Here is a 26,600-nt window from a genome sequence, read left to right as displayed (position 1 = left end):
TAATTCCTTAAGTTTTCCATCAAATTTCATACCTTTGGTGTCATTATGATCGGGAAAAGATTCTCTATCATTTCATAAGAAAAAATAATAATATATATTTTTTTAAATTTCTGACCCTGAGAACAAGTTTTGGAGACGGACTGCCGACCCTGAAAGGGTTAATCCATCTATGATGTTTTCTTCAAAATTATATAAGAAACATGTTACACAGCATATAAACATGCTGTTTATATGCTATAAAGGTGTGGTTGCTGGGTGGAGGGAAAACATTACGTAATGCTAATAATAATCACTCTTGGGCACATTAAATGTCTTATTTTACGTTAATATAAACATTTTCATTAATCTATATTTTCTTCAGAATTATATAAGAAACATGTTACATAACACATAAACATTTTGTTTATATACTGTGGAGGTGTGGTAGCCAGGCGGAGGGAAAAACATTACGTCACTCCCCTTAACCCGTAAACGGTCCAAACGTATATATACATTCACTACCGTACTGCCCCAACTTTTTTGAGAAAAAAAAAAAACATTGTTTTTTTAATAGGAAAAAAGAGCATATTGTACCCAGGCATCCCCAATTATTTTAATATGGCACACAGTGAGTGCTCACACCCATTCTCTCATGTCTAGGTGACTCAGGCTTATCGTGGCAATGTTAAATGTGTGACACATAAAACGTATATATACGTTTGGGGCACTAGCGGTAAAAACGCATATATACGTTTGGACCGTTTACGGGTTAATACATAATGCTTTTGTTTACAATTCTCGGTATGAATTATTCATTACTTCACCCTTTGTTCATGATGGCATCTAAAGGTAGTTGTTAGAAATGATTAAACTCAGTGAACATAGTATGTCGATGGTAATAATATGGCTCTGGGCCACATTAAATATCGTGTAGCTATGTAGGTAGGTGTAGGTATGTACCCCAGGCGGACTACATACCTACATTATTATTATAACCGATACTTATACTTATGTGTACCTGTACCTAAGTAAACTTACACACTGTGCTAGCATGCAGGTACACATTAAAATCACTAAGAGTGTCTTATTAGTCTTGAAGATGCCATATTGATAATGATAATAATAATAACTCAATAATAATCACTGTAAGGAGCACTAAATATCGTATAAAACATTAATATAGACATTTTGCTTAATCCATCTAAATACACCTCGCAATAGAATAAATTAACATAAATACGAGATGTGGAAGCCAGGCGACTTGTGGGACTTGTGGTAGCCAGGCAACTTGTAGGACTTGTGACGAAAACCAGACGCATTCATCTGGTTTGTTTACATTATGTGTGGGTGGGGTGGGGAGGGCTGGCCTACCTGGCTACCCATACGTCCCAACCTGACTTCATACAAATAAAACTCACCTCTCACCTTATATTAAGACTACAAATATTTTAAGGTAATTAATGAGTGTACTATATATGCATTTTATCGCTCTATAGAGCCTAATGTTGTAGTAGGTATAAGTGGCTGGGTAGGATACCATACCTCCCACACGACTTTCTACAAATAAATACCTTTCACCTCTCACCCTACATTAAGACGATTAAGACTACAAATATTTTAAGGTAAGTAATGAGTGTACTGTACTATATGAATTTTATCGCTCTAGGGAGCTTTAAGCATCCTAGTATAGTATGTGTGGGTGGGGTGGCCAGGAGGGCTACTCACCTTTTGCCCTACATTAAGACCAAAAATATTATGAGGTAAATAATGGATGTATTGTGTGTGTATTTTACTTTTTAATGCCTAGTTCTATTGCTAACTTGATATATGTTACTGTAAACTTGTTATCTGGCATTTATATGCATTTATAAATGGAAAAAATGGAGTTCTGCTTTCCGGTGAAGTTTGCTTTCCGGCAGTAGCCTGAAACCTAACCTGCCGAATAAGTGGGGCCCTACTGTATAAACAAAGTAATTTGTGTCCAAAACACCTGTGCACCTTCAAGACTATTATAATATAAATTTACAAGAAAATTTTATATTACCATTATTTTAAGGTGTAATACTTATCGAAACATGGAAATAAGTCACTTTGGCTATACTATTGGGTTATCCTAAGTTAATCTACATAGTGAGCTTTTTTTTGGCTGAATTCCACTATTTGCTGGTAGGGAAGTTGATACTTGAACAACAGGCCCTGGTTTCATTGTTTACCTATTAACATCTGCTCTGGAACAGTGACAAATATTCAATACACTACTGCAACCATTAGTTCTAAATAGGTTTAACATTTTCTCCATGTCTATACTTCCTTCTTGCCACACCTGAAGAGCTTACAAAGGTATTTTAGGTTTGGAATGTTGTATATTACTTTTATTAAATTTCAACTAAAAATTACATTATGGTATTGTATGTTGACTATTCTTTCTCAGCATTCTATCACTTTTAGATAGTATGTAAACATTTTCAACAAAAAATTATTATAAACAGTATAAGTGTTTCTGATATAACATAGTATGTTATATTCTATTTTAAAATCATTACACAATGAAATGCTCATTTCTAAAAACAATAACTTTGTCCTTTATCGTCAGACTTTGTCTGTTGTCCAAATCTTGTCTGTTAAATCCAAAATTCATTAAATTAAGGTCAGTTAAATTGAGATTCTACTGTAATAGCCTTTATAATAAAGATTTGGATTTGACACCACAAGATATCAATCATATTACAAGCTAAAGAAAACTATTTACTAACCTGAGACAAGATCAGGGAGCCATAATCCAAGCTGACCACTTGACTCAAGTGGGTGATCTTCTTGCAACAGAAGCATTCGTAGTTTTGTTAAGCAACGCAAACTGACATATGGATCTTGTTTCTTTGGAACACAGGCTATAAGCACTTTGACAAAAAGCTCCATTTCATAACTTAGGCTCTGACCTGGAAAAAATATTAATAACCATTATCAAAATATAATTATTTCTTGAATTATCATAGCTTGGGCCAGATAGCCTATTGCAGTTCTTCTCTGCCCTCTAGTGTTGAGATACTGCAGCTTAATCTCCATCCTCATTACTCTATCATTAGTCCTGCCCAGGAAGGTCTGAGGTCCAGTAGATCTCTTGCAGTGCTCCTTTGTTTTTTTGGACTACTACTACCACTACTACAAATTCTTTCACTACCATTACACTATTACTTCTATCACTACTAATGCTATTACCTCCATATAATTATTGCCACTACTACTACTTTTACTACTACTATACCTACTTATTTTACATCCACTACTACTACTGTTGCTATTATACCACTTGCTTCTTACCCTGCCCCCACCATATGGTCTTTTGGCATTCTCTATTTTCCTGCCCCAGTTGTGACTTGACAATGCTCCAGGACAGAATAAAACATTGTGATGAGGTTCCTCTCCCAAGTGTGAGTTTTTGAAGAAGAAAATAAAAATAAGCAAATGCATGAATTACAAATCATGCAGTCATCCAAACAAATTCACTGGAAATAGCATTCCTAGAAGTCTCACAAAACAGTAGAAATTGTGAATAATGTAATTTCATATTTTTTTTTTTTTAGCCTCAATGACTGTTTCCTGCCATGGCATGTGACACAAAGAAAACACATTCACTATCATTCATTCAATCACCGGCTTTTCAGAAGTGTGCTGATAACACAATTCACATCCATTGCCCTTTCCAACTCTAGGACTCAAGTCTGGCTACACCACTTTCCCTGAATCCCTTCATAAATGTTATCATGCTCACATTCCAACATCATGCTCATTAAAAACCATTGTCTCCATTCACACTAATCTAACATGCTCACACAAGCCTGCTGGATGGTCAAGCCTCTAAAACTAAGTCTCTTTTACCCCCTTCCTCCAACCATTCCTGGGACCCTTCCTTCCCCTCCTTCTTTTCATCCCACATTAATATACCCTTTTTGTCAACCTATCCCTCTCCATCCTCTCTACAAGCCCAAAAAACCTCAACAACCCCTCCTGAGCCCTCTGAATTATGCCGTTCGTGATCACGCATTGCCTTTAAATTTCCACTCTCCAAATTCTCTGCACATTATTCACACCACACGATGTTGCTCTCAAGCATTACATCTCTACTTTCTCCAGCCTCCTCTTCACTGCAATATTCAAAACTAATGCCTCACATTCATATAAAAGTGTTGGTGTCACTATATTCTGGTACATTCCCTTTTTCACCTCCACAGCAAAAACTTTTCTTTCCATAGATACTTCAACACACCACCTACTGTTTACCCCCTCATGTATTCCATGGTTTACCTAATCTTTCATATTCACACACATGTACAGTAATCTCGATGAAGAAGTGAAAAAGAAGCCTTCCTTTGTAAGCCATGTGTGTCGTAAGAGGTTACTAAAATGCCTGAAGCAAAGGGCTAGTAACCCCTTCTTCTGTATAAATTATTAAATGTAAAAAGAAAAAAAATTTTTTTTTTAGGTCACCTTGCTTCGGTGTGATATGGCTGGTTCGCTGAAAAAAAAAAAAAACTATGTATATACATTAATGAATATGTATGCAGGGTATTTACTGGTTTTGTCACTGAATTACCTATAAAAGAATGCTTATATTAAGAAGGCTAGTGTGATGTGCTAGTTACAGGCATGAGTAGGGATATGGGGCTTGGCAAACTTAGATGGCCCAATATGAAATACTGCATGTAGATGCAGAAAAACTACTCTAGTGTTTTATACTGTAACATGAAAATTACTTTACCTGCTAGCTCCATCAGGCCAACAAACATCAAAAATTGTGGGGTATTTTCAGTCCAGCAATTGGCAGATAATAGTAGTGTCTTCAAGGCTGCATTAAGGTGTCTTTGATATAATTCACTTGTTTCTGCACATTTAGTCTTACTTGCAAAAGCATCCAACTGTTCTAGAGCAGTGTTAACATTATTATCTGCTTCCGAGGACGATGCAATAAACAGTAAAATGCGAAAAATATCAAAACTGACTTCACTTGGATCACACTTGGTTATTATTACTTTAATCAACTGTAGAAGAGCTCTTTGGTGTTCATACTGTGACTTATAAGCTATGTCCTCAATAGAAACAGCTTCAATGATATCTTTAATACTTTCCTGAAGTATATTACTTTTTGTGCCTTCTGCCATGGAAGCCAATATTGTTATTGGATGCTCCCCATTACTAACTGTACTCAACCTGGGTAAGATGAGTGGCAGGTATGTCGCTGGAGGAAGAAAGTGGCCAAGGTCCTTACCCAAGCAAAGCTCAGCACTCGACAAAACAAATACGTCGGCCGTCTCCCACATTTTTTGGCGTTTTTTGTATTATTTGTATTAATAAGTCACAAGGCAGGGTGACCCAAAAATTGGTTGGGAAAAGAAAATCCTCAAAAAGAAAATACTTTAATCATCATTCAATTCTTTCACCTCACTCACACATAATCACTGTTTTTGCAGAGGTGCTCAGAACACAACAGCTTAGCCATGTACGTATCAAGATACTCAACATATCCCTCCAAACTGTCAATATCCCGAACCCCTCCTTTAGAGTGCAGGCATTGTACTTCCCATTTCCAGGACTCAAGTCCGTCTATAACCGGTTTCCCTAAATCCCTTCACTAAATATTACCCTGCTCACACTCCAACAGATCGTCAGGTCCCAAATACCATTCGTCTCCATTCAATCCTATCAAACACGCTCATGCACGCCTGCTGGAAGATAAAGCCCCTCGCCCACAAAACCTCCCTTACCCCTTCCTTCCAACCTTTTCGAAAACGACCCCTACCCCGCCTTCCTTCCCCTACAGATGTAAATGCTCTCCATGTCATTCTACTTTGATCCACTCTCTCTAAATGACCAAACCACCTCAACAACCCCTCTTCAGCCCTCTGACTAATACTTTTATTAACTCCACACCTTCTCCTACTTTCCACACTCCGAATTTTCTGCATAATATTTACACCACACATTGCCCTTAGACAGGACATCTCCACTGCCTCCAACCGCCTTCTCGCTTCACACCCATGTAAGAGTGTTGGTACTACTATACTTTCATACATTCCATTCTTTGCCTCCATAGATAATGTTTTTTGTCTCCACATATACCTCAATGCACCACTCACCTTTTTCCCTCATCAGTTCTATGATTAACCTCATCCTTCATAAATCCATCAGCTGGACACGACACGTATCTGAAAACATTCACTTTTTCCATACTCCTCCTCCCCAATTTGATATCCAATTTTTCTTTATGTAAATCATTTGATACCCTCATCACCTTGCTCTTTTCTATGTTCACTTTCAACTTTCTACCTTTACACACACTCCCAATCTCGTCCACTAACCTTTGCATTTTGTCTTTAGAATCTCCCATAAGCACAGTATCATCAGCAAAAAGCAACTGTGTCAATTCCCATTTTGTATTTGATTCCCCATAATTTAATCCCACCCCTCTCCCGAACACCCTAGCATTTACTTCTTTTACAATTCCATCTATAAATATATTAAACAACCATGGTGACATTACACATCCCTGTCTAAGACCTACTTTTACCGGGAAGTAGGCTCCCTCTCTTCTACACACCCTAACCTGAGCCTCACTATCCTCACAAAAACTCTTTACAGCATTTAGTAACTTACCACCTATTCCATGTACTTGCAACATCTGCCACATTGCTCCCTTATCCACTCTGTCATATGCCTTTTCTAAATCCATAAATGCAATAAAAACTTTCCTATCTTTATCTAAATACTGTTCACATATATGCTTCAATGTAAACACTTGATCTACACATCCCCTACCTACTCTAAAACCTCCTTGCTCATCCGCAATCCTACATTCTGTCTTACCTCTAATTCTTTCAATTATAATCCTACTGTACACTTTTCCTGGTATACTCAGTAAACTTATTCCTCTATAATTTTTACAACCTCTTTTGTGCCCCTTCCCTTCATATAAAGGGACTATACATGCTCTCCGCCAATCTCTAGGTACCTTCCCCTCTTCCATACATTTATTAAACAAAAATACCAACCACTCCAACACCATATCCCCCCCTGCTTTTAACATTTCTGTCATGATCCTGGCAGTTCCAGCTGCTTTACCCCCTTTCATTCTACGTAATGCCTCACTCACCTTCCCCACACTCACATCCTGTTCTTCTTCACTCCTAAAAGATGGTATACCTCCCTGTCCAGTGCATGAAATTACCGATTCTCTTTCTTCGTCGACATTTAAAAGTTCCTCAAAATATTCTCCCCATCTACCCAAAATCTCTCTCTCCCCATCTACTACCTCCCCTACTCTGTTTTTAACTTACAAATCCATTTGTTCCCTAGGCTTTCTTAACTTGTTTAACTCACTCCAAAATTTTTTCTTATTTTCATTAAAATTTCTTGACAGTGCCTCTCCCACTCTATCATCTGCTCTCCTTTTGCACTCTCTCACCACTCTCTTCACCTTTCTTTTACTCTCCATATTCTCTACTCTTCTTATAACACTTCTGCTTTGTAAAAACCTCTCATAAGCTAACTTTTTCTCTTTTATCACGCCCTTTACTTCATCATTCCACCAATCACTCCTCTTTCCTCCTGCACCCACCCTCCTATAACCACAAACTTCTGCCCCCACATTCTAATACTGCATTTTTAAAACTATTCCAACCTTCTTCAGCCCCCCTCCCCCCACTGCTCATACTTGCACCAGTCAATCTTTCTGCCAGTAATTGCTTATACCTCACCCGAACTTCCTCCTCCCTTAGTTTATATACACTTTCACTTCCCTCTTACTTATTGTTGCCATTTTCCTCTTTTCCCTTCTACCTCTTACTCTAACTGTAGCTACAACTAAATAATGATCCGATATATCAGTTGCCCCTCTTTATACGTGTACATCCTGGAGCCTTCCCATCAACCATTTATCCACCAATACATAATCTAACAAACTACTTTCATTACGTGCTATATCATACCTTGTATATTTATTTATCCTCTTCTTCATAAAATATGTATTACTTATTACTAAACCTCTTTCTACACATAGCTCAATTAAAGGCTTCCCATTTTCATTTACCCCTGGCACCCCAAATTTACCTACTACTCCCTCCACAACATTTTTGCCCACTTTAGCATTGAAATCCCCAACCACCATTACTCTCACACTTGATTCAAAACTCCCCACGCATTCACTCAACATTTCCCAAAATCTCTCTCACTCTCCTCTACACTTCTCTATTGTCCAGGTGCACACACACTTACTATAACCCACTTTTCACATCCAACCTTTATTTTACTCCACATAATCCTTGAATTAATACATTTATAGTCCCTCTTTTCCTGCCATAACTTATCCTTCAACATTCCTTCTTTAGCTCTAACTCTATTTGAAACCCCTGACCTAATCCCATTTATTCCTCTCCACTGAAATTCTCTTACCCCCTTCATCTTTGTTTCACTTAAAGCCAGGACATCCAGCTTCTTCTCATTCATAACATCCACAATCATCTTTTTCTTATTTGCACAACATCCACGCACATTCAGACTTCCCACTTGACAATTTTCTTCTTCTTATTCTTTTTAGTAATTATTACAGGAAAAGGGGTTTCTAGCCCATTTTTCCCGACATTTTAGTTGACTTTTACAACACGCATGGCTTATGGTGGAAAGATTCTTATTCCACTTCCCCATGGATATAACAGGAAAAGTAATAAGAGCAAGAACTATTAAGATAAAATCAAAGAAAACTCAGATGTGTATAAATAAACATGTACCTGTATGTGTAGTGTGACCTAAGTGTAAGTAGAAGTAGCAAGACGTACCTGAAATCTTGCGTGTTTTATGAGACAGAAAAAGGACACCAGCAGTCCTACCATCATGTAAAACAATTACAGGTTTCCGTTTTATACTCACTTGGCAGGACGGTAGTACCTCCCTGGGTGGTTGCTGTCTACCAACCTACTACCATATACCATATTTAGGTACCATATTTAGGTACAGTCTAAGCTGCACTTGCGAGCGCAACCACGTGTGAGTTTTTCCAAATAAGAGCAGTCGATCGGTTGATTTTTTGCTTCCATACGCGAGCGAAATTTCCATAAGTGAGCTGACCTCAAGGGAGGTTCCTTGACACTGGTAAGGGGCTCTTAATCTAGGGAATTAGATCTCATTTGTTTGTTGGATTATCTTATTGAAACTTGGGCAATGTATGATGGAAGAATGCTTTTTAACATACACCAAAAATGAAAGAAATCAAACCATAAATAATGGAGTTCACTTCTCAGCAATTAGCCCCCCCTTAGTATTTTCGTATGGTTTTTATTGTTGTATTCTCAAATGACGTCACTGTCCATTCCAATATGCAGTCGTGAATGGGTTGACATTATTTATACAATTATTACAATACTGCAGTAGTCTGCATAACAGTAAATCTTATATTTTTTGTGTGAATAAAAATTACAAATTATTTATATTGTAATAATAATAATAATAGTATAATAATGTAATAATAATAATAGTATAATAATGTAATAATAATAATAGTATAATAACAGTATAATAATAGTATAATAATAACAGTATAATAATAGTATAATAATAACAGTATAATAATATAATAATAATATAGTATGTAGTATTATAATAATACATGTATAATAATAATGTACTACATAATAATAATTATAACAACAGATGGCTTCAATAGGCCATCACTAGATGGCAGTGTTTACCACAGCAAAACGGGAGGGGTTGTGGCCGCCTCCACCTGTTACACAATGACATATTTTATTCATTCTAGAGTATATATCAGGTTTCTGTGTTATTTATATTGTTTATTATGTCATATTAGATGAACTGTGATAGATAAATAAGCCGTATAGATGATATTAGGGAAATTACTGAAGTATTTTCTTGTACCTGGAATTACACTGGAATGGATTAATTGCATTTCAGTTAATTTAAATGAGGAAAACTGACTCTGCAAACGAGCAAATCCAGATGCGAGCAAGGTCACGGAACGGATTAAATTCACAAGTCGAGGTTCCACTGTATTAGGAAATAGATATGTTTGCAATAGATGTATAAAAGGCAAAGTTAATCAAAGAATAGACAAGAAAAAAAGTTGTGTGTAGTGTAGAAGCCTGTGTGAGAGAAAAAAAAAAAGTCTAGCAATTCATGCAAAAAAGGAAAATGTACCAGAGTACAGTGGATCCAAATTACATTTTTATGGGTGTGAGGGTCTTTGAATGTTGCAGCAAGGCAGAGGCTGTGGAGATGTCATGTCTGAGAACAAAGAGAATGAGAACAAAGAGTGCAGAAATAAGATGGTATAAGGATATGAAAAGCATAATTCAGGAATAAGTGGTATTTTTAGTGATGGTTTGGCTACCTATAAAGGATGGAGCAAGATAGGTTGAGCAAGAGGGTGTTAAGTCTGAGTTTGATGGAAGGTGTAGTAGACATACCAGGACTACTTGAAGGCAAAAAATTAGTTTCAATGCTCCACTGACCTGTTTGACAATATTTTCCTCTCGATCACCTGCTGCTAAATGGAGTCCCACAAGAACCTTTTCTGCATACTGAGTTATTCCTAGATCAGCATTGAGAATTAAGACAGCCAAAAGTTTAGCTGCTTGAAACCTGGGTCCTGCCTGCCAATCATCCAAGTCATTCATCAGGCCAGGAAGAATATGATACAGTGCTCGCTGAACTAGAACCCGACACCCAACCCTAGGTCGCACTTCTGAAAAAGAATCTCGTGTTAATTTATTTAGCAAAAAGGAGTTTTAAAATATTGCATATACAAAAAGTAAGAGTAAAGTATTGCAATTTTCATTCCTATAACTTAAGTTAGATAATTTATTAGAATTAGTAACTGTTTATAATTTACCTCCAGAAGGATAGTTTTCCATAGTAATATCAAAATCAATATCTTTCTTCAGCTGATCAATGTTCTCTCTTTCATACTGGAGTCCAACTTTCACCCAGAGTTCCTCAGCCTTCTGTCTCACATCAGCATCATCATCTCTTAGACTGCAATGGTCATTTAAAATGTTGTGAATTATCTACATAGCAATCCTTTTCAAGCTTAACAAAATATTTTGTTTGCCTAAGCAACTGTTCTATTTGTAACTTCTAATTAGTCTATTTTATTTTTTGTTCCAACTTAATTTTTTTTTAATACACTGGCTGTCTCCCAATGAGGCAAATGTGACCTGAAAAAGAAACACTTTCACCCTCATTCACACTACGTATAGCTTTCTTAAATATTATTATTAATTCCCTTATCAGCACAGTGTGCCATTCATCTAACTAACTTCTGAATCTGGAGACACACTGTAGATGTAGGTTACCCAACAATGGGGATAAAAATAAAAACAGTGATTCTATTTACAAAGTCCCACAGTGTGACTTTGTAAATGGTCCAAGTCGGACCGAAATGTTGTTGTAAGCTCCCCTCTCCTATGTGCGGGTTATTTGTGTATTGTGCCTTTTTGTTATTTATTTAAAAACAGTGATTCATTGTAGACAGCATTCCATTTGTTTTCACCAACCTTTTCCAAATGTTTAAAAAAAATTTTTAATGAACAAGGCAAACTAAAAAAAAAAAAAAAAAAAATGGATGAGCTCAGATTGCCAACATAACCTGCTTGACACTCTAGTAAAACTTTTAGATGACATGTTCTCATGATACATGATGTGATGATGTATAGGCACTGACAGCCACCCACATAACTGATGTATGACACATAGTTTGCATCCTGTCACTCATGATTCATTAAAAATTAAATCTGATACTGTACCTCTAACATATTCTAGGTAGTAGGTTGGTAAACAGCAACCGCCCAGGGAGGTACTACCGTCCTGCCAAGTGAGTGTAAAACGAAAGCCTGTAATTATTTTACATGATGGTAAGATTGCTGGTGTCCTTTTTTCTGTCTCATTAACATGCAAGATTTCAGGTATGTCTTGCTACTTCTACTTACACTTAGGTCACACTACACATACATGTACAAGCATATACAGTGGACCCCCGCTTAACGATCACCTCCCAATGCGACCAATTATGTAAGTGTATTTATGTAAGTGCGTTTGTACGTGTATGTTTGGGGGTCTGAAATGGACTAATCTACTTCGCAATATTTCTTATGGGAACAAATTCTGTCAGTACTGGCACCTGAACATACTTCTGGAATGAAAAAATATCGTTAACCGGGGGTCCACTGTATATACACACACCCCTCTGGGTTTTCTTCTATTTTCTTTCTAGTTCTTATTCTTGTTTATTTCCTCTTATCTCCATGGTGAAGTGGAACAGAATTCTTCCTCCGTAAGCCATGCGTGTTGTAAGAGCCGACTAAGATGTAAGAGCCGACTAAGATGCCGGTAGCAAGGGGCTAGTAACCTCTTCTCCTGTATATATTACTAAATATAAAAGGAGAAACTTTCGTTTTCCCTGCCTCGGTGGAATATGGCCAGTGTGTTGAAAGAAGACCCCTAACATATATTACCATACACATTTACTTATTTCTGTAATGATGTTTATGTAGCTGTAACTGGAGTGTGTATACCACTTTTGTTCCTACCATGGCTTCCAGTTTAATAACGGTTTACATTCAGGCAACTGACAATCATGTATTAAGGTTCATTAAAGGCTAGTGACATGGCAGCTGGATAGCAGCCAGTTTATTGGTTATAGTGTGTTGGCTTTGCTTACATAAACCTATGAAAGCGTGTATACATGGTACCTGCAGTTTTATTCTAAATTCAAATTTTGCTTAAAACATAACTGTTAAAATACATACAAAAATCAGTTTTGCGTACATATATGATAACTGAACTGATTGTTTTTATAGTTTCATAGTTAATCTATGTAACATCAACATGTTCACCTCTAATGGCCAGATTTTTTATTATTATTATACTGAGAGGTAATGAAACGTAACTAGGTTCGAGCCAAGGAAGGGGCAAACAAGTCCAATTCCTTGCTCAAGAATCCCTCAGTGGCATTACATAAGCTTCCTTGAAAGGCTAGAGGCCTATAACACATCACATCAATACAGTATGCTAGTTCATTTCATGTAGTGGCCAACATATTCAGTGTGAAATTTCTGATGCCATCATTTATTCTAGCACAGTGTTTTAACGTCGGCTGCTGTTATCAGGAAAAACCATTCCTTCACAAACCCTCAAGAGAAGAGCTTTAAAGGTAAGATATCAGGAAAGCATGGGGCCATTTGATGGGACCATCATGCCCAATCCATCCACCAGCAAACCATCATGTTACTATAATTACTAGTATATACAGAGAATTGCAGTTTCATATCCTGTACCATATTATTGTAGTAAACTTTTGAGAACAGAAAAAGAATTTATGGATATCATGCATACTAGCCATAAATGATAACACCGAAAATAAACAGCAGTTATACATGTCAGCATGATGCTCCTCACACAGCTACTGGTAGGGACAGAATCAGTATTTTTTTACTGGGGACTTAGGGGAGCTAGCTGGTTGGATAGAAGGCTAGCAGGATTTGTGTTCTCAGAGCAAGCACACTATCTTTACTCAAATTGTGTATTACAGATCAAATAAAATAACAATGCTTTCACACTTTATAAGAGTGAAGAAAAACAAATGTCCACATCAAAGATTTTTTTTTGTTTTTTTTAATAATAACAAACCAACTGTCTCCCACTGAGGACGGGTGGGAGATGGCCTGTTTGAAAATTACATCAGTATATAACTTGCTAGGTTAGGTGATCACAGCACTAGGTGTTAGGACAATAAGCCAGTAGTAATAATGCTGCTACAATTCCCAACATTACATTGGGTAAAAGAACACATTCAACTAATGATATTCTCCTGCAGCAACGTTTCGGTCTCTAGGAATTTGTCGAGCTCAACAAGCCCTTGGAGAGCAAAACACTGCCGCAATAAAATGTCTCATCAGTTGCATGTGTCCTGTTACCTAACAAAATATCAGATGGCTTCTGCAGTGTTCCTCCATTCTTAAATTTGTTAGATTATGTATTGGTGGATAAAAGGTTGATGGGTAGGCTCCAGGATGTACATGTTTATAGAGGGGTAACTGATATATCGGATCATTATTTAGTTGTAGCTAAAGTTAGAGTAAGAGGTAGAGGGGAAAAGAGGAAGGTGGCAACAACAAGTAAGAGGGAGGTGAAAGTGTATAAACTAAGGGAGGAGGAAGTTCGGGTGAGATATAAGCGACTATTGGCAGAAAGGTGAGCTAGTGCAAAGATGAGTAGTGGGGGGGTTGAAGAGGGTTGGAATAGTTTTAAAAATGCAGTATTAGAATGTGGGGCAGAAGTTTGTGGTTATAGGAGGGTGGGGGCAGGAGGAAAGAGGAGTGATTGGTGGAATGATGAAGTAAAGGGTGTGATAAAAGAGAAAAAGGAAGCTTATGAGAGGTTTTTACAAAGCAGAAGTGTTATAAGAAGAGCAGAGTATATGGAGAGTAAAAGAAAGGTGAAGAGAGTGGTGAGAGAGTGCAAAAGGAGAGCAGATGATAAGAGTGGGAGAGGCACTGTCAAGAAATTTTAATGAAAATAAGAAAAAATTTTGGAGTGAGTTAAACAAGTTAAGAAAGCCTAGGGAAAGTATGGATTTGTCAGCTAAAAACAGAGTAGGGGAGCTAGTAGATGGGGAGATGGAGGTATTAGGTAGATGGCGAGAATATTTTGAGGAACTTTTAAATGTTAAGGAAGAAACAGAGGCAGTAATTTCATGCACTGGTCAGGGAGGTATACCATCTCTTAGGAGTGAAGAAGAGCAGAATGTACGTGTGGGGGAGGTACGCGAGGCATTACGTAAAATGAAAGGGGGTAAAGCAGCTGGAACTGATGGGATCATGACAGAAATGTTAAAAGCAGGGGGGGATATAGTGTTGGAGTGGTTGGTACTTTTGTTTAATAAATGTATGAAAGAGGGGAAGGTACCTAGGGATTGGCGGAGAGCATGTATAGTCCCTTTATATAAAGGGAAAGGGGACAAAAGAGACTGTAAAAATTATAGAGGAATAAGTTTACTGAGTAATACATATTTTAAGAAAAAGAGGATAAATAAGTATACACGATATGATGTAGGGCGAAATGACAGTAGTTTGTTGGATTATGTATTGGTAGATAAAAGACTGTTGAGTAGACTTCAGGATGTACATGTTTATAGAGGGGCCACAGATATATCAGATCACTTTCTAGTTGTAGCTACACTGAGAGTAAAAGGTAGATGGGATACAAGGAGAATAGAAGCATCAGGGAAGAGAGAGGTGAAGGTTTATAAACTAAAAGAGGAGGCAGTTAGGGTAAGATATAAACAGCTATTGGAGGATAGATGGGCTAATGAGAGCATAGGCAATGGGGTCGAAGAGGTATGGGGTAGGTTTAAAAATGTAGTGTTAGAGTGTTCAGCAGAAGTTTGTGGTTACAGGAAAGTGGGTGCAGGAGGGAAGAGGAGCGATTGGTGGAATGATGATGTAAAGAGAGTAGTAAGGGAGAAAAAGTTAGCATATGAGAAGTTTTTACAAAGTAGAAGTGATGCAAGGAGGGAAGAGTATATGGAGAAAAAGAGAGAAGTTAAGAGAGTGGTGAAGCAATGTAAAAAGAGAGCAAATGAGAGAGTGGGTGAGATGTTATCAACAAATTTTGTTGAAAATAAGAAAAAGTTTTGGAGTGAGATTAACAAGTTAAGAAAGCCTAGAGAACAAATGGATTTGTCAGTTAAAAATAGGAGAGGAGAGTTATTAAATGGAGAGTTAGAGGTATTGGGAAGATGGAAGGAATATTTTGAGGAATTGTTAAATGTTGATGAAGATAGGGAAGCTGTGATTTCGTGTATAGGGCAAGGAGGAATAACATCTTGTAGGAGTGAGGAAGAGCCAGTTGTGAGTGTGGGGGAAGTTCGTGAGGCAGTAGGTAAAATGAAAGGGGGTAAGGCAGCCGGGATTGATGGGATAAAGATAGAAATGTTAAAAGCAGGTGGGGATATAGTTTTGGAGTGGTTGGTGCAATTATTTAATAAATGTATGGAAGAGGGTAAGGTACCTAGGGATTGGCAGAGAGCATGCATAGTTCCTTTGTATAAAGGCAAAGGGGATAAAAGAGAGTGCAAAAATTATAGGGGGATAAGTCTGTTGAGTGTACCTGGTAAAGTGTATGGTAGAGTTATAATTGAAAGAATTAAGAGTAAGACGGAGAATAGGATAGCAGATGAACAAGGAGGCTTTAGGAAAGGTAGGGGGTGTGTGGACCAGGTGTTTACAGTGAAACATATAAGTGAACAGTATTTAGATAAGGCTAAAGAGGTCTTTGTGGCATTTATGGATTTGGAAAAGGCGTATGACAGGGTGGATAGGGGGGCAATGTGGCAGATGTTGCAAGTGTATGGTGTAGGAGGTAGGTTACTGAAAGCAGTGAAGAGTTTTTACGAGGATAGTGAGGCTCAAGTTAGAGTATGTAGGAAAGAGGGAAATTTTTTCCCAGTAAAAGTAGGCCTTAGACAAGGATGTGTGATGTCACCGTGGTTGTTTAATATATTTATAGATGGGGTTGTAAGAGAAGTAAATGCGAGGGTCTTGGCAAGAGGCGTGGAGTTAAAAGATAAAGAATCACACACAAAGTGGGAGTTGTCACAGCTGCTCTTTGCTGATGACACTGTGCTCTTGGGAGATTCTGAAGAGAAGTTGCAGAGATTGGTGGATGAATTTGGTAGGGTGTGCAAAAGAAGAAAATTAAAGGTGAATACAGGAAAGAGTAAGGTTATGAGGATAACAAAAAGATTAGGTGATGAAAGATTGAATATCAGATTGGAGGGAGAGAGTATGGAGGAGGTGAATGTATTCAGATATTTGGGAGTGGACGTGTCAGCGGACGGGTCTATGAAAGATGAGGTGAATCATAGAATTGATGAGGGAAAAAGAGTGAGTGGTGCACTTAGGAGTCTGTGGAGACAAAGAACTTTGTCCTTGGAGGCAAAGAGGGGAATGTATGAGAGTATAGTTTTACCAACGCTTTTATATGGGTGTGAAGCGTGGGTGATGAATGTTGCAGCGAGGAGAAGGCTGGAGGCAGTGGAGATGTCATGTCTGAGGGCAATGTGTGGTGTGAATATAATGCAGAGAATTCGTAGTTTGGAAGTTAGGAGGAGGTGCGGGATTACCAAAACTGTTGTCCAGAGGGCTGAGGAAGGGTTGTTGAGGTGGTTCGGACATGTAGAGAGAATGGAGCGAAACAGAATGACTTCAAGAGTGTATCAGTCTGTAGTGGAAGGAAGGCGGGGTAGGGGTCGGCCTAGGAAGGGTTGGAGGGAGGGGGTAAAGGAGGTTTTGTGTGCGAGGGGCTTGGACTTCCAGCAGGCATGCGTGAGCGTGTTTGATAGGAGTGAATGGAGACAAATGGTTTTTAATACTTGACGTGCTGTTGGAGTGTGAGCAAAGTAACATTTATGAAGGGATTCAGGGAAACCGGCAGGCCGGACTTGAGTCCTGGAGATGGGAAGTACAGTGCCTGCACTCTGAAGGAGGGGTGTTAATGTCGCAGTTTAAAAACTGTAGTGTAAAGCACCCTTCTGGCAAGACAGTGATGGAGTGAATGATGGTGAAAGTTTTTCTTTTTCGGGCCACCCTGCCTTGGTGGGAATCGGCCGGTGTGATAATAAATAAATAAATATTTAGTTGTAGCTAAAGTTAGAGTAAGAGGTAGAGGGGAAAAGAGGAAGGTGGCAACAACAAGTAAGAGGGAGGTGAAAGTGTATAAACTAAGGGAGGAGGAAGTTCGGGTGAGATATAAGCGACTATTGGCAGAAAGGTGAGCTAGTGCAAAGATGAGTAGTGGGGGGGTTGAAGAGGGTTGGAATAGTTTTAAAAATGCAGTATTAGAATGTGGGGCAGAAGTTTGTGGTTATAGGAGGGTGGGGGCAGGAGGAAAGAGGAGTGATTGGTGGAATGATGAAGTAAAGGGTGTGATAAAAGAGAAAAAGGAAGCTTATGAGAGGTTTTTACAAAGCAGAAGTGTTATAAGAAGAGCAGAGTATATGGAGAGTAAAAGAAAGGTGAAGAGAGTGGTGAGAGAGTGCAAAAGGAGAGCAGATGATAAGAGTGGGAGAGGCACTGTCAAGAAATTTTAATGAAAATAAGAAAAAATTTTGGAGTGAGTTAAACAAGTTAAGAAAGCCTAGGGAAAGTATGGATTTGTCAGTTAAAAACAGAGTAGGGGAGCTAGTAGATGGGGAGATGGAGGTATTAGGTAGATGGCGAGAATATTTTGAGGAACTTTTAAATGTTAAGGAAGAAACAGAGGCAGTAATTTCATGCACTGGTCAGGGAGGTATACCATCTCTTAGGAGTGAAGAAGAGCAGAATGTACGTGTGGGGGAGGTACGCGAGGCATTACGTAAAATGAAAGGGGGTAAAGCAGCTGGAACTGATGGGATCATGACAGAAATGTTAAAAGCAGGGGGGGATATAGTGTTGGAGTGGTTGGTACTTTTGTTTAATAAATGTATGAAAGAGGGGAAGGTACCTAGGGATTGGCGGAGAGCATGTATAGTCCCTTTATATAAAGGGAAAGGGGACAAAAGAGACTGTAAAAATTATAGAGGAATAAGTTTACTGAGTATACCAGGAAAAGTGTACAGTAGGGTTATAATTGAAAGAATTAGAGGTAAGACAGAATGTAGGATTGCGGATGAGCAAGGAGGTTTCAGAGTGGGTAGGGGATGTGTAGATCAAGTGTTTACATTGAAGCATATATGTGAACAGTATTTAGATAAAGGTAGGAAAGTTTTTATTGCATTTATGGATTTAGAAAAGGCATATGATAGAGTGGATAGAGGAGCAATGTGGCAGATGTTGCAAGTATATGGAATAGGTGGTAAGTTATTAAATGCTGTAAAGAGTTTTTTATGAGGATAGTGAGGCTCAGGTTAGGGTGTGTAGAAGAGAGGGAGACTACTTCCCGGTAAAAGTAGGTCTTAGACAGGGATGTGTAATGTCACCATGGTTGTTTAATATATTTATAGATGGGGATGTAAAGGAAGTAAATGCTAGGGTGTTCGGGAGAGGGGTGGGATTAAATTTTGGGGAATCAAATTCAAAATGGGAATTGACACAGTTACTTTTTGCTGATGATACTGTGCTTATGGGAGATTCTAAAGAAAAATTGCAAAGGTTAGTGGATGAGTTTGGGAATGTGTGTAAAGGTAGAAAGTTGAAAGTGAACATAGAAAAGAGTAAGGTGATGAGGGTGTCAAATGATTTAGATAAAGAAAAATTGGATATCAAATTGGGGAGGAGGAGTATGGAAGAAGTGAATGTTTTCAGATACTTGGGAGTTGACGTGTCGGCGGATGGATTTATGAAGGATGAGGTTAATCATAGAATTGATGAGGGAAAAAAGGTGAGTGGTGCATTGAGGTATATGTGGAGTCAAAAAACGTTATCTATGGAGGCAAAGAAGGGAATGTATGAAAGTATAGTAGTACCAACACTCTTATATGGGTGTGAAGCTTGGGTGGTAAATGCAGCAGCGAGGAGACGGTTGGAGGCAGTGGAGATGTCCTGTTTAAGGGCAATGTGTGGTGTAAATATTATGCAGAAAATTCGGAGTGTGGAAATTAGGAAAAGGTGTGGAGTTAATAAAAGTATTAGTCAGAGGGCAGAAGAGGGGTTGTTGAGGTGGTTTGGTCATTTAGAGAGAATGGATCAAAGTAGAATGACATGGAAAGCATATAAATCTATAGGGGAAGGAAGGCGGGGTAGGGGTCGTCCTCGAAAGGGTTGGAGAGAGGGGGTAAAGGAGGTTTTGTGGGCAAGGGGCTTGGACTTCCAGCAAGCGTGCGTGAGCGTGTTAGATAGGAGTGAATGGAGACGAATGGTACTTGGGACCTGACGATCTGTTGGAGTGTGAGCAGGGTAATATTTAGTGAAGGGATTCAGAGAAACCGGTTATTTTCATATAGTCGGACTTGGGTCCTGGAAATGGGAAGCACAATGCCTGCACTTTAAAGGAGGGGTTTGGGATATTGGCAGTTTGGAGGGATATGTTGTGTATCTTTATATGTGTATGCTTCTAAACTGTTGTATTCTGAGCACCTCTGCAAAAACAGTGATAATGTGCGAGTGTGGTGAAAGTGTTGAATGATGATGAAAGTATTTTCTTTTTGGGGATTTTCTTTCTTTTTTGGGTCACCCTGCCTCGGTGGGAGACGGCCGACTTTTTGAAAAAAAAAAAAAATTAACATCTAATATAGACAGTGATTTATACCTAAGAATATGTTGTTTATTTGATGATTTTCATCAAAGAAGGCGTTGTTGGTGGCTGAAGGAAATTAAGGCAACATGGGGGCCTTGTGCCACCATTGGCTACCGACTCAAAAATTTTTTATACAAAGAAATACTACAGCCAGCATTCGAACCCATGTTAGATTCTGTCCATGAGTGTTATTTAGTTTCCAACATGACACCTTAACCCCTTGACTGTCGCAACCCCAAATCCTGAGGTGTCTCCTGGTGTCGCAAAATTTAAAAAAAAAAAAAAAAATTCTGATGAAATGATAGAGAATCTTTTCCCGATTGTAATGACACCAAAAGAATGAAATTTGATGGAAAACTGATGGAATTACGCTCTTGCAAAGTTAGCAACCGCAGCGATATTTACGAATCGGTGATTTCGCCCACTTTGAGCCCTATTTTTGGCTAATTCCATTGTTCCAGTCGACCAAACTCATAGCTATTTCTTTAGAACTCCATTATTTCTATCGATTGAGTACAAGAAACTGCCCATTTACCGATTTGAACTACCCAATAATGTAGTCAGAAATTTGCAATTTGGCCAATTTCACAAAAATTAAAAAATATGACAATTTTAAAATAGGGTCCAGAATGAACAATGCAGACATTCCTGGCTTTAAAATAACATTTTCTTTGTTGAATTTTTATTCAAACAAAAAATAGAAGATTTACTGTTATGCAGACTACTGCAATATTGTAATAATTGTATAAATAATGTCAACCCATTCATGACTGCATATTAGAATGGCTACTTGGACATTTATTGGAAAATGACATCATTTGTTTACCTTTGAACATTGGCAAAAATCAAATATTTCCCCTATTTTGAGCTCCATTTCAAGGTTCTTTTCATAGCAAAACCAATCAAAATCACCTCTGTTCCTATAATATGTTTTCCATTCTATCAAATGAGACCAAGAAAATGAGAATACAACCATAAATACTATATGAAAATAGACCACAAGGTCGGCATTTTAATGAAAAAACACGGTTGGAGCTTTTTTCTCATTATGCACTGCATAATGCAGGATTTTTTTTATATGGTGCACACTGACCACACAGACCCATTCTCTCACATGTGGGCCTACCAGCTTTCTCCTGCTTGATTTGAAGCTGCTAGAATTTATGAGTATATATACATCAAAAACGATGGCTCGTAAGACGTATATATATATACAACCAAAACAGTCAAAGGGTTAAACCACTTAGGTACAGATGCTTCATAACCTTTGGTAGCCTGCTTGACTGCAAGCCATGTTTCTTTCTAATGCCAGGCACACCAGTGAGCCTCAAGCATGGTCTCCAGCTATTTCATTCTCCTTCTTTATGTATTTGATTATGTTCATGCACCTGGCTGCTGGTCCAATAGCCTTGGCCAGTTTATATTTATACATTTATTTATTTATTTAGAAATTTTAGCATACAAACAGAGGTACAAAAAATACAGGTAAGAGCAGCATGCCAAAGCCACTTATATGCATAGCATTACGGGCTGGCTTAAAATTAACTTAAGATTAACTAAGCAATGATGAAATCAGTGATAAGACATTATTGTAAACAGATAACTATAAAATACAAATGAGTATTACAAAGACAGGTCATATGGTTGCATGCACTGCTGTTCATTCAGTAGAATGGAGTATTCTGTTAGGTAGTGTATTTAAAAAAAATAACAAAGTTAGGTTTAACATTTGTGTGATATAATTGTGAGTAACATTTAGGATATACAATTTATATGGTTCAGTTATTCAGTATTTAATTGGTTTTGAGTGAGTAAGTGAACTTTGAGAAGAGACTTGAATTTATAAACAGGTAGTGTTTCTTTTATATTTACAGGTAATGAATTCCAGATTTTAGGGCCTTTTATGTGCATTGAGTTTTTGCATAGCGTGAGATGGACACGAGGAACATCAAAGTGTGATCTGTGCCTTGTATTATGGTCATGTGTTCTGTTGAGGTTGGCAAGGAGATGTTTGAGGGGAGGGTTAATATCAGAGTTAAGTGTTCTATGTATGTAATAAGTGCAATAATAAGTATGGATGTTTTGTATGGTGAGTAGGTTGAGTGTTTTGAATATTGGTGGAGTGTGCTGCCTGTAGTGAGAATTTGTTATCATTCTAACTGCAGCCTTTTGTTGGGTAATTAGTGGTCTGAGATGGTTAGTTGTTGTTGAGCCCCATGCACAAATTCCATAGGTGAGATAGGGGTAAATAAGAGAGTGATAAAGGGCCAGGAGGGCTGACTGTGGAACATAGTACCGTATCTTCGATAGTATGCCTACAGTCTTGGAAATTTTCTTAGAAATTTGTTGTATATGTGTATGAAATTTGATTCTATTATCGAGGTGGATTCCTAAGAATTTTCCCTCTGTTAGCTTTGTGATAAGTGATCCGTTTATCGTTATGTTAAGAGGTACATCTGTAGCTCTGCTACCAAACTGAATGAAGTAGGTTTTGTTAATGTTTAGTGTAAGTTTGTTAGTCCTCATCCAGGTAGATATTTTCTGTAATTCGGTGTTTACAGTATTGGCTAGCGTGACTGGGCTCGGGTGAGAGAAGACGTATGTGGTGTCATCTGCAAAAAGTGTGGGTTTGAGTAATTGTGAATCATTTGGTAGGTCATTTATGTATAGGAGAAAGAGAAGAGGGCCAAGGACACTTCCCTGTGGGACACCAACTGTAATTGGTTGTGCGGAAGAGCTTGCCCCATTTGCGTACACATATTGGCTTCTGTTGCTGAGGTAAGACTTGAGGTAGTTGAGGGAGTGCCCTCTAATACCATAGTGTGACAATTTTACGTGGAGCAAGTCATGGTCAACTGTATCAAAAGCTTTACGTAAGTCAATGAAGATCCCCAGTGGGACTTCTTTTTTCTCTATTGCAGTGTATATATGTTCTAGCATGTGTATAATAGCATCATTAGTATTTTTATTAGGCCTGAATCCAAATTGGCAGGGGTTGAGAATGTTATAGGAGATGAGGTAGGAGTGGATTCGTTTATGAATTAATTTTTCGAAGATTTTTGAGAGAGGGTGTAAATTGGATATTGGCCTATAGTTATTCAACTCTGGTCTCCTTCTTTATGGATCGGGGTGACCCTTGCTATTTTGAGAACTGTAGGGAAGGTGGAGGATTCAATGGATTTGTTAAAGAGTGTTGCAATGATTGGTGATAGTACTTGTGACGCTTTTTTGTATATAAAGGGTGGTAAGGTATTTAAATCTCCTGCCTTGTTTTTCAGTGCGTTGATAATAAGGGAGACTTCGTATGGGTTAGTCGGAGCTAGGAACAGTGTGTTTGGGTAGTTGCCAGTGAGGTAGTCATTTGGTGGGGTATCTGAGCTTGGGATATTATTGGCAAGGTTTTGACCTATAGTGGAGAAGAAATCATTGAGTCTGTTTGCTGTTTCTGTTGGTGGGAGTTGGGGTTCATCTGATTTTGCTAATTTTATTTCGCTAATTTTATTCATATATGTATGTGTGTGTGTGTGTGTATGTGTGTAGGTGAGTGTGTAAGACTTGATTTCTTTAAAGTTTTTGGAACTGGTTAAACATCTAGGCCAATGTTACTTGAAAGTAATTCTCGCACAGCCTCTAACTCAACAACCATTTACACTTTGGCACCTAGCCGCTGGTTCAATAGCCTCGGATAAACAATATAGTACTCAATTACCGAATTCTTGTATTAAATATTACCCAAATAGAAGTAAGGGAAGAATACGATGCCAGTACGAATAGCGATCAGGCATCTGTAGTGCTAAAGCTCCACCAACTGCTACCAGTACCAAACGAACTTGTGGAAGATCCATCGCACACTTGGCTAAGGGACCACTGACGTCTTGAATGACACTACCGTCTCCATACAAGAGCAGATCACCTGTGAAATATTATAGGCACTGTAAAATATATCCTTAGAATAGGGTATGAATAACATTTTATAAAATTAGGGTAAGTACATCATATAACTTTTAAGACTGTTTCTGAAATAGTAAAGCATTTGCTAATTAAGACTGTTCCTGCAATTTCTATAGTGTTTTGATATAAAATATATTCAAATAAAGATTTTTCAGTACTGTATATCAATGGACTGAGTATCCATGACCTCACTGACGTTCCCAAATCACCGATTAGTCAGTAATCTTTGATACTGTTCTATATAAACAAATCTACATATTTAGCCAAAGTATTGGTTGCTATTAATCCAAAACGTATAAACTAACCTATACCTAAGTTACATTATTGGATATTATTATTACAATCAAAACTAAACACTAAACTCACAAGGGCCATACAGCACTGCTCATTATTGGATATATTATGTAATTATTATTATAACCATAAGTAAGGTTATATTTCACCAAGACCCAGAGTCTGTCACCTGGATAACTCACCGACATGGAAATTGGGCAAGTTCACCAGATACTCCACAGTTTATTAAACTAAATATTTAATGTACACACTATTAGACAATACATTTAAACACGTGGGTTTCTCTGTAAATTTTAAAAGCTCTTACCCAAGGCATTTAAGGAAGCTATTCTGTTCTTAAAGCGTTGATGGTGGAGAGCTTTGATGAGCGGCTCCACCAGTGACTTAGACTGCATGTGGAACTTCTCTCTCGTAGCTCTGGCATACACACTCACACACTCACTGGATACTTTCCGTACATCTGGACTACCATCCACTACCGTCCTTTTAAGAATATTAACCACTTCGTTCATAAACGGAATTAATTTAGCTTCAAAGCTAAGCGTTAACACTTTAATAATATTGACCAGTATTAGCCTGACCTCTTCACTTTCCTCCAAAAGCGGAATAACAGCCAATCTATGGTGAATAGTAGGAATTATATCAATTAACTGATTTTGCGACACAACGCCTCCTTCAGCAAATTTCAAGACAATATTTGCGGCATTAATTCTATTGATCTCAGATACGTCAGACAAACCAGTCACCAGCAACCTCAATGAAAACCCAAAAATTTCCGATAGGCTGTCCTTATTAAGCTCCCCCCCACTCTCAAAAACAACTTGCTGGTATTTCTCAAGCCCCTTCCTCCTTTTAGCCTTATTGTCACTCTGTATTTCACTCAAAATCGGGTTGAGTTGTGAGAGAGAGTCAGGTTCAGACTGCTGGGTCGCCATGTTGGACTCAACGTAAACAAACATAAAACAAAACACATTAACTTCGCGTTTCTCTCTTCTAAATAATAATAAATATCTTTATTTCTACAAGGTATACAGGCCTAGTTGACATCTGTGACATATTACTATATTGAAAGCCACTTGTTATGCAGAACATTTCCCTCAAATTAATTAAATTTTGTCCCAGGATGCGACCCACACCAGTCCACTATCACTCAGGTACTCATTTTATACTGATGGGTGAACAGGGGCAGCAGGTGTCTTATGGAAATATGTCCCTAATGTTTTCCAGCCGTACCGGAGATTTGAACTCCGGACCTCAGTGTGTGAGTTGAGTGCGCTAGTGCTCCAGCTATTGGCACTAACAGTCGAGTTACAGGACATTTATTTATTTAGTTAGTTAGTTAGTTAGCTAGTTAGCTAGTTAGTTAGTTAAGTTCATTTAGGCACAGGTACACATAATTACAATTATTATACATAGTGTAGATAACCTAGGTTAACCCATAACCTGGAGTTTACCTGGAGAGAGTTCCGGGAGTCAACGCCCCCGCGGCCCGGTCTGTGACCAGGCCTCATGGTGGATCAGAGCCTGATCAACCAAGCTGTTACTGCTGGTTGCACGCAATCCAACGTACGAGTTACAGCCCGGCTGGTCAGGTACCGACTTTAGGTGCTTGTCCAGAGCCTGCTTGAAGACAGCCAGGAGTCTATTGGTAATCCCCCTTATGTATACTGGGAGGCAGTTGAACAGTCTCGGGCCCCTGACACTTATTGTATGGTCTCTTAACGTGCTAGTGACACCCCTGCTTTTCATTGGGGGGATGTTGCATCGTCTGCCGAGTCTTTTCCTTTCGTTGTTTACCTGGAGTTTACCTGGAGAGAGTTCCGGGGGTCAACGCCCCCGCGGCCCGGTCTGTGACCAGGCCTCCTGGTGGATCAGAGCCTGATCAACCAGGCTGTTACTGCTGGCTGCACGCAAACCAACGTACGAGCCACAGCCCGGCTGATCAGGAACCGACTTTAGGTGCTTGTCCAGTGCCAGCTTGAAGACTGCCAGGGATCTGTTGGTAATCCCCCTTATGTATGCTGGGAGGCAGTTGAACAGTCTCGGGCCCCTGACACTTATTGTATGGTCTCTTAACGTGCTAGTGACACCCCTGCTTT

The 26,600-nt window shown here is 38.5% G+C and overlaps 1 protein-coding gene across 1 annotated transcript in view; it reads right to left on the bottom strand.

Annotated features, from left to right (window-relative positions):
• The window catches only part of Dnaaf5 (Dynein axonemal assembly factor 5), a 55,575-nt gene extending 30,139 nt beyond the window's left edge, over positions 1-25,436 (bottom strand). Inside the window, exons 1-7 of the mRNA XM_070090675.1 lie at positions 24,809-25,436; positions 23,989-24,169; positions 10,874-11,016; positions 10,490-10,726; positions 6,104-6,110; positions 4,736-5,259; positions 2,733-2,915 (exon numbers count right to left, since the gene is read on the bottom strand). Of these exons, the coding sequence (XP_069946776.1) occupies positions 2,733-2,915; positions 4,736-5,259; positions 6,104-6,110; positions 10,490-10,726; positions 10,874-11,016; positions 23,989-24,169; positions 24,809-25,436 (1,903 nt within the window). The remainder of the gene's footprint in view (positions 1-2,732; positions 2,916-4,735; positions 5,260-6,103; positions 6,111-10,489; positions 10,727-10,873; positions 11,017-23,988; positions 24,170-24,808) is intronic.
• Between the last annotated feature and the right edge of the window lie 1,164 nt (positions 25,437-26,600).

The sequence above is a fragment of the Cherax quadricarinatus genome, chromosome 32 (genome assembly GCF_038502225.1).
Source record: "Cherax quadricarinatus isolate ZL_2023a chromosome 32, ASM3850222v1, whole genome shotgun sequence".
Classification (NCBI taxonomy): Eukaryota; Metazoa; Arthropoda; class Malacostraca; order Decapoda; family Parastacidae; genus Cherax; species Cherax quadricarinatus.
This window is presented reverse-complemented; position numbering and strand designations above follow the sequence as displayed.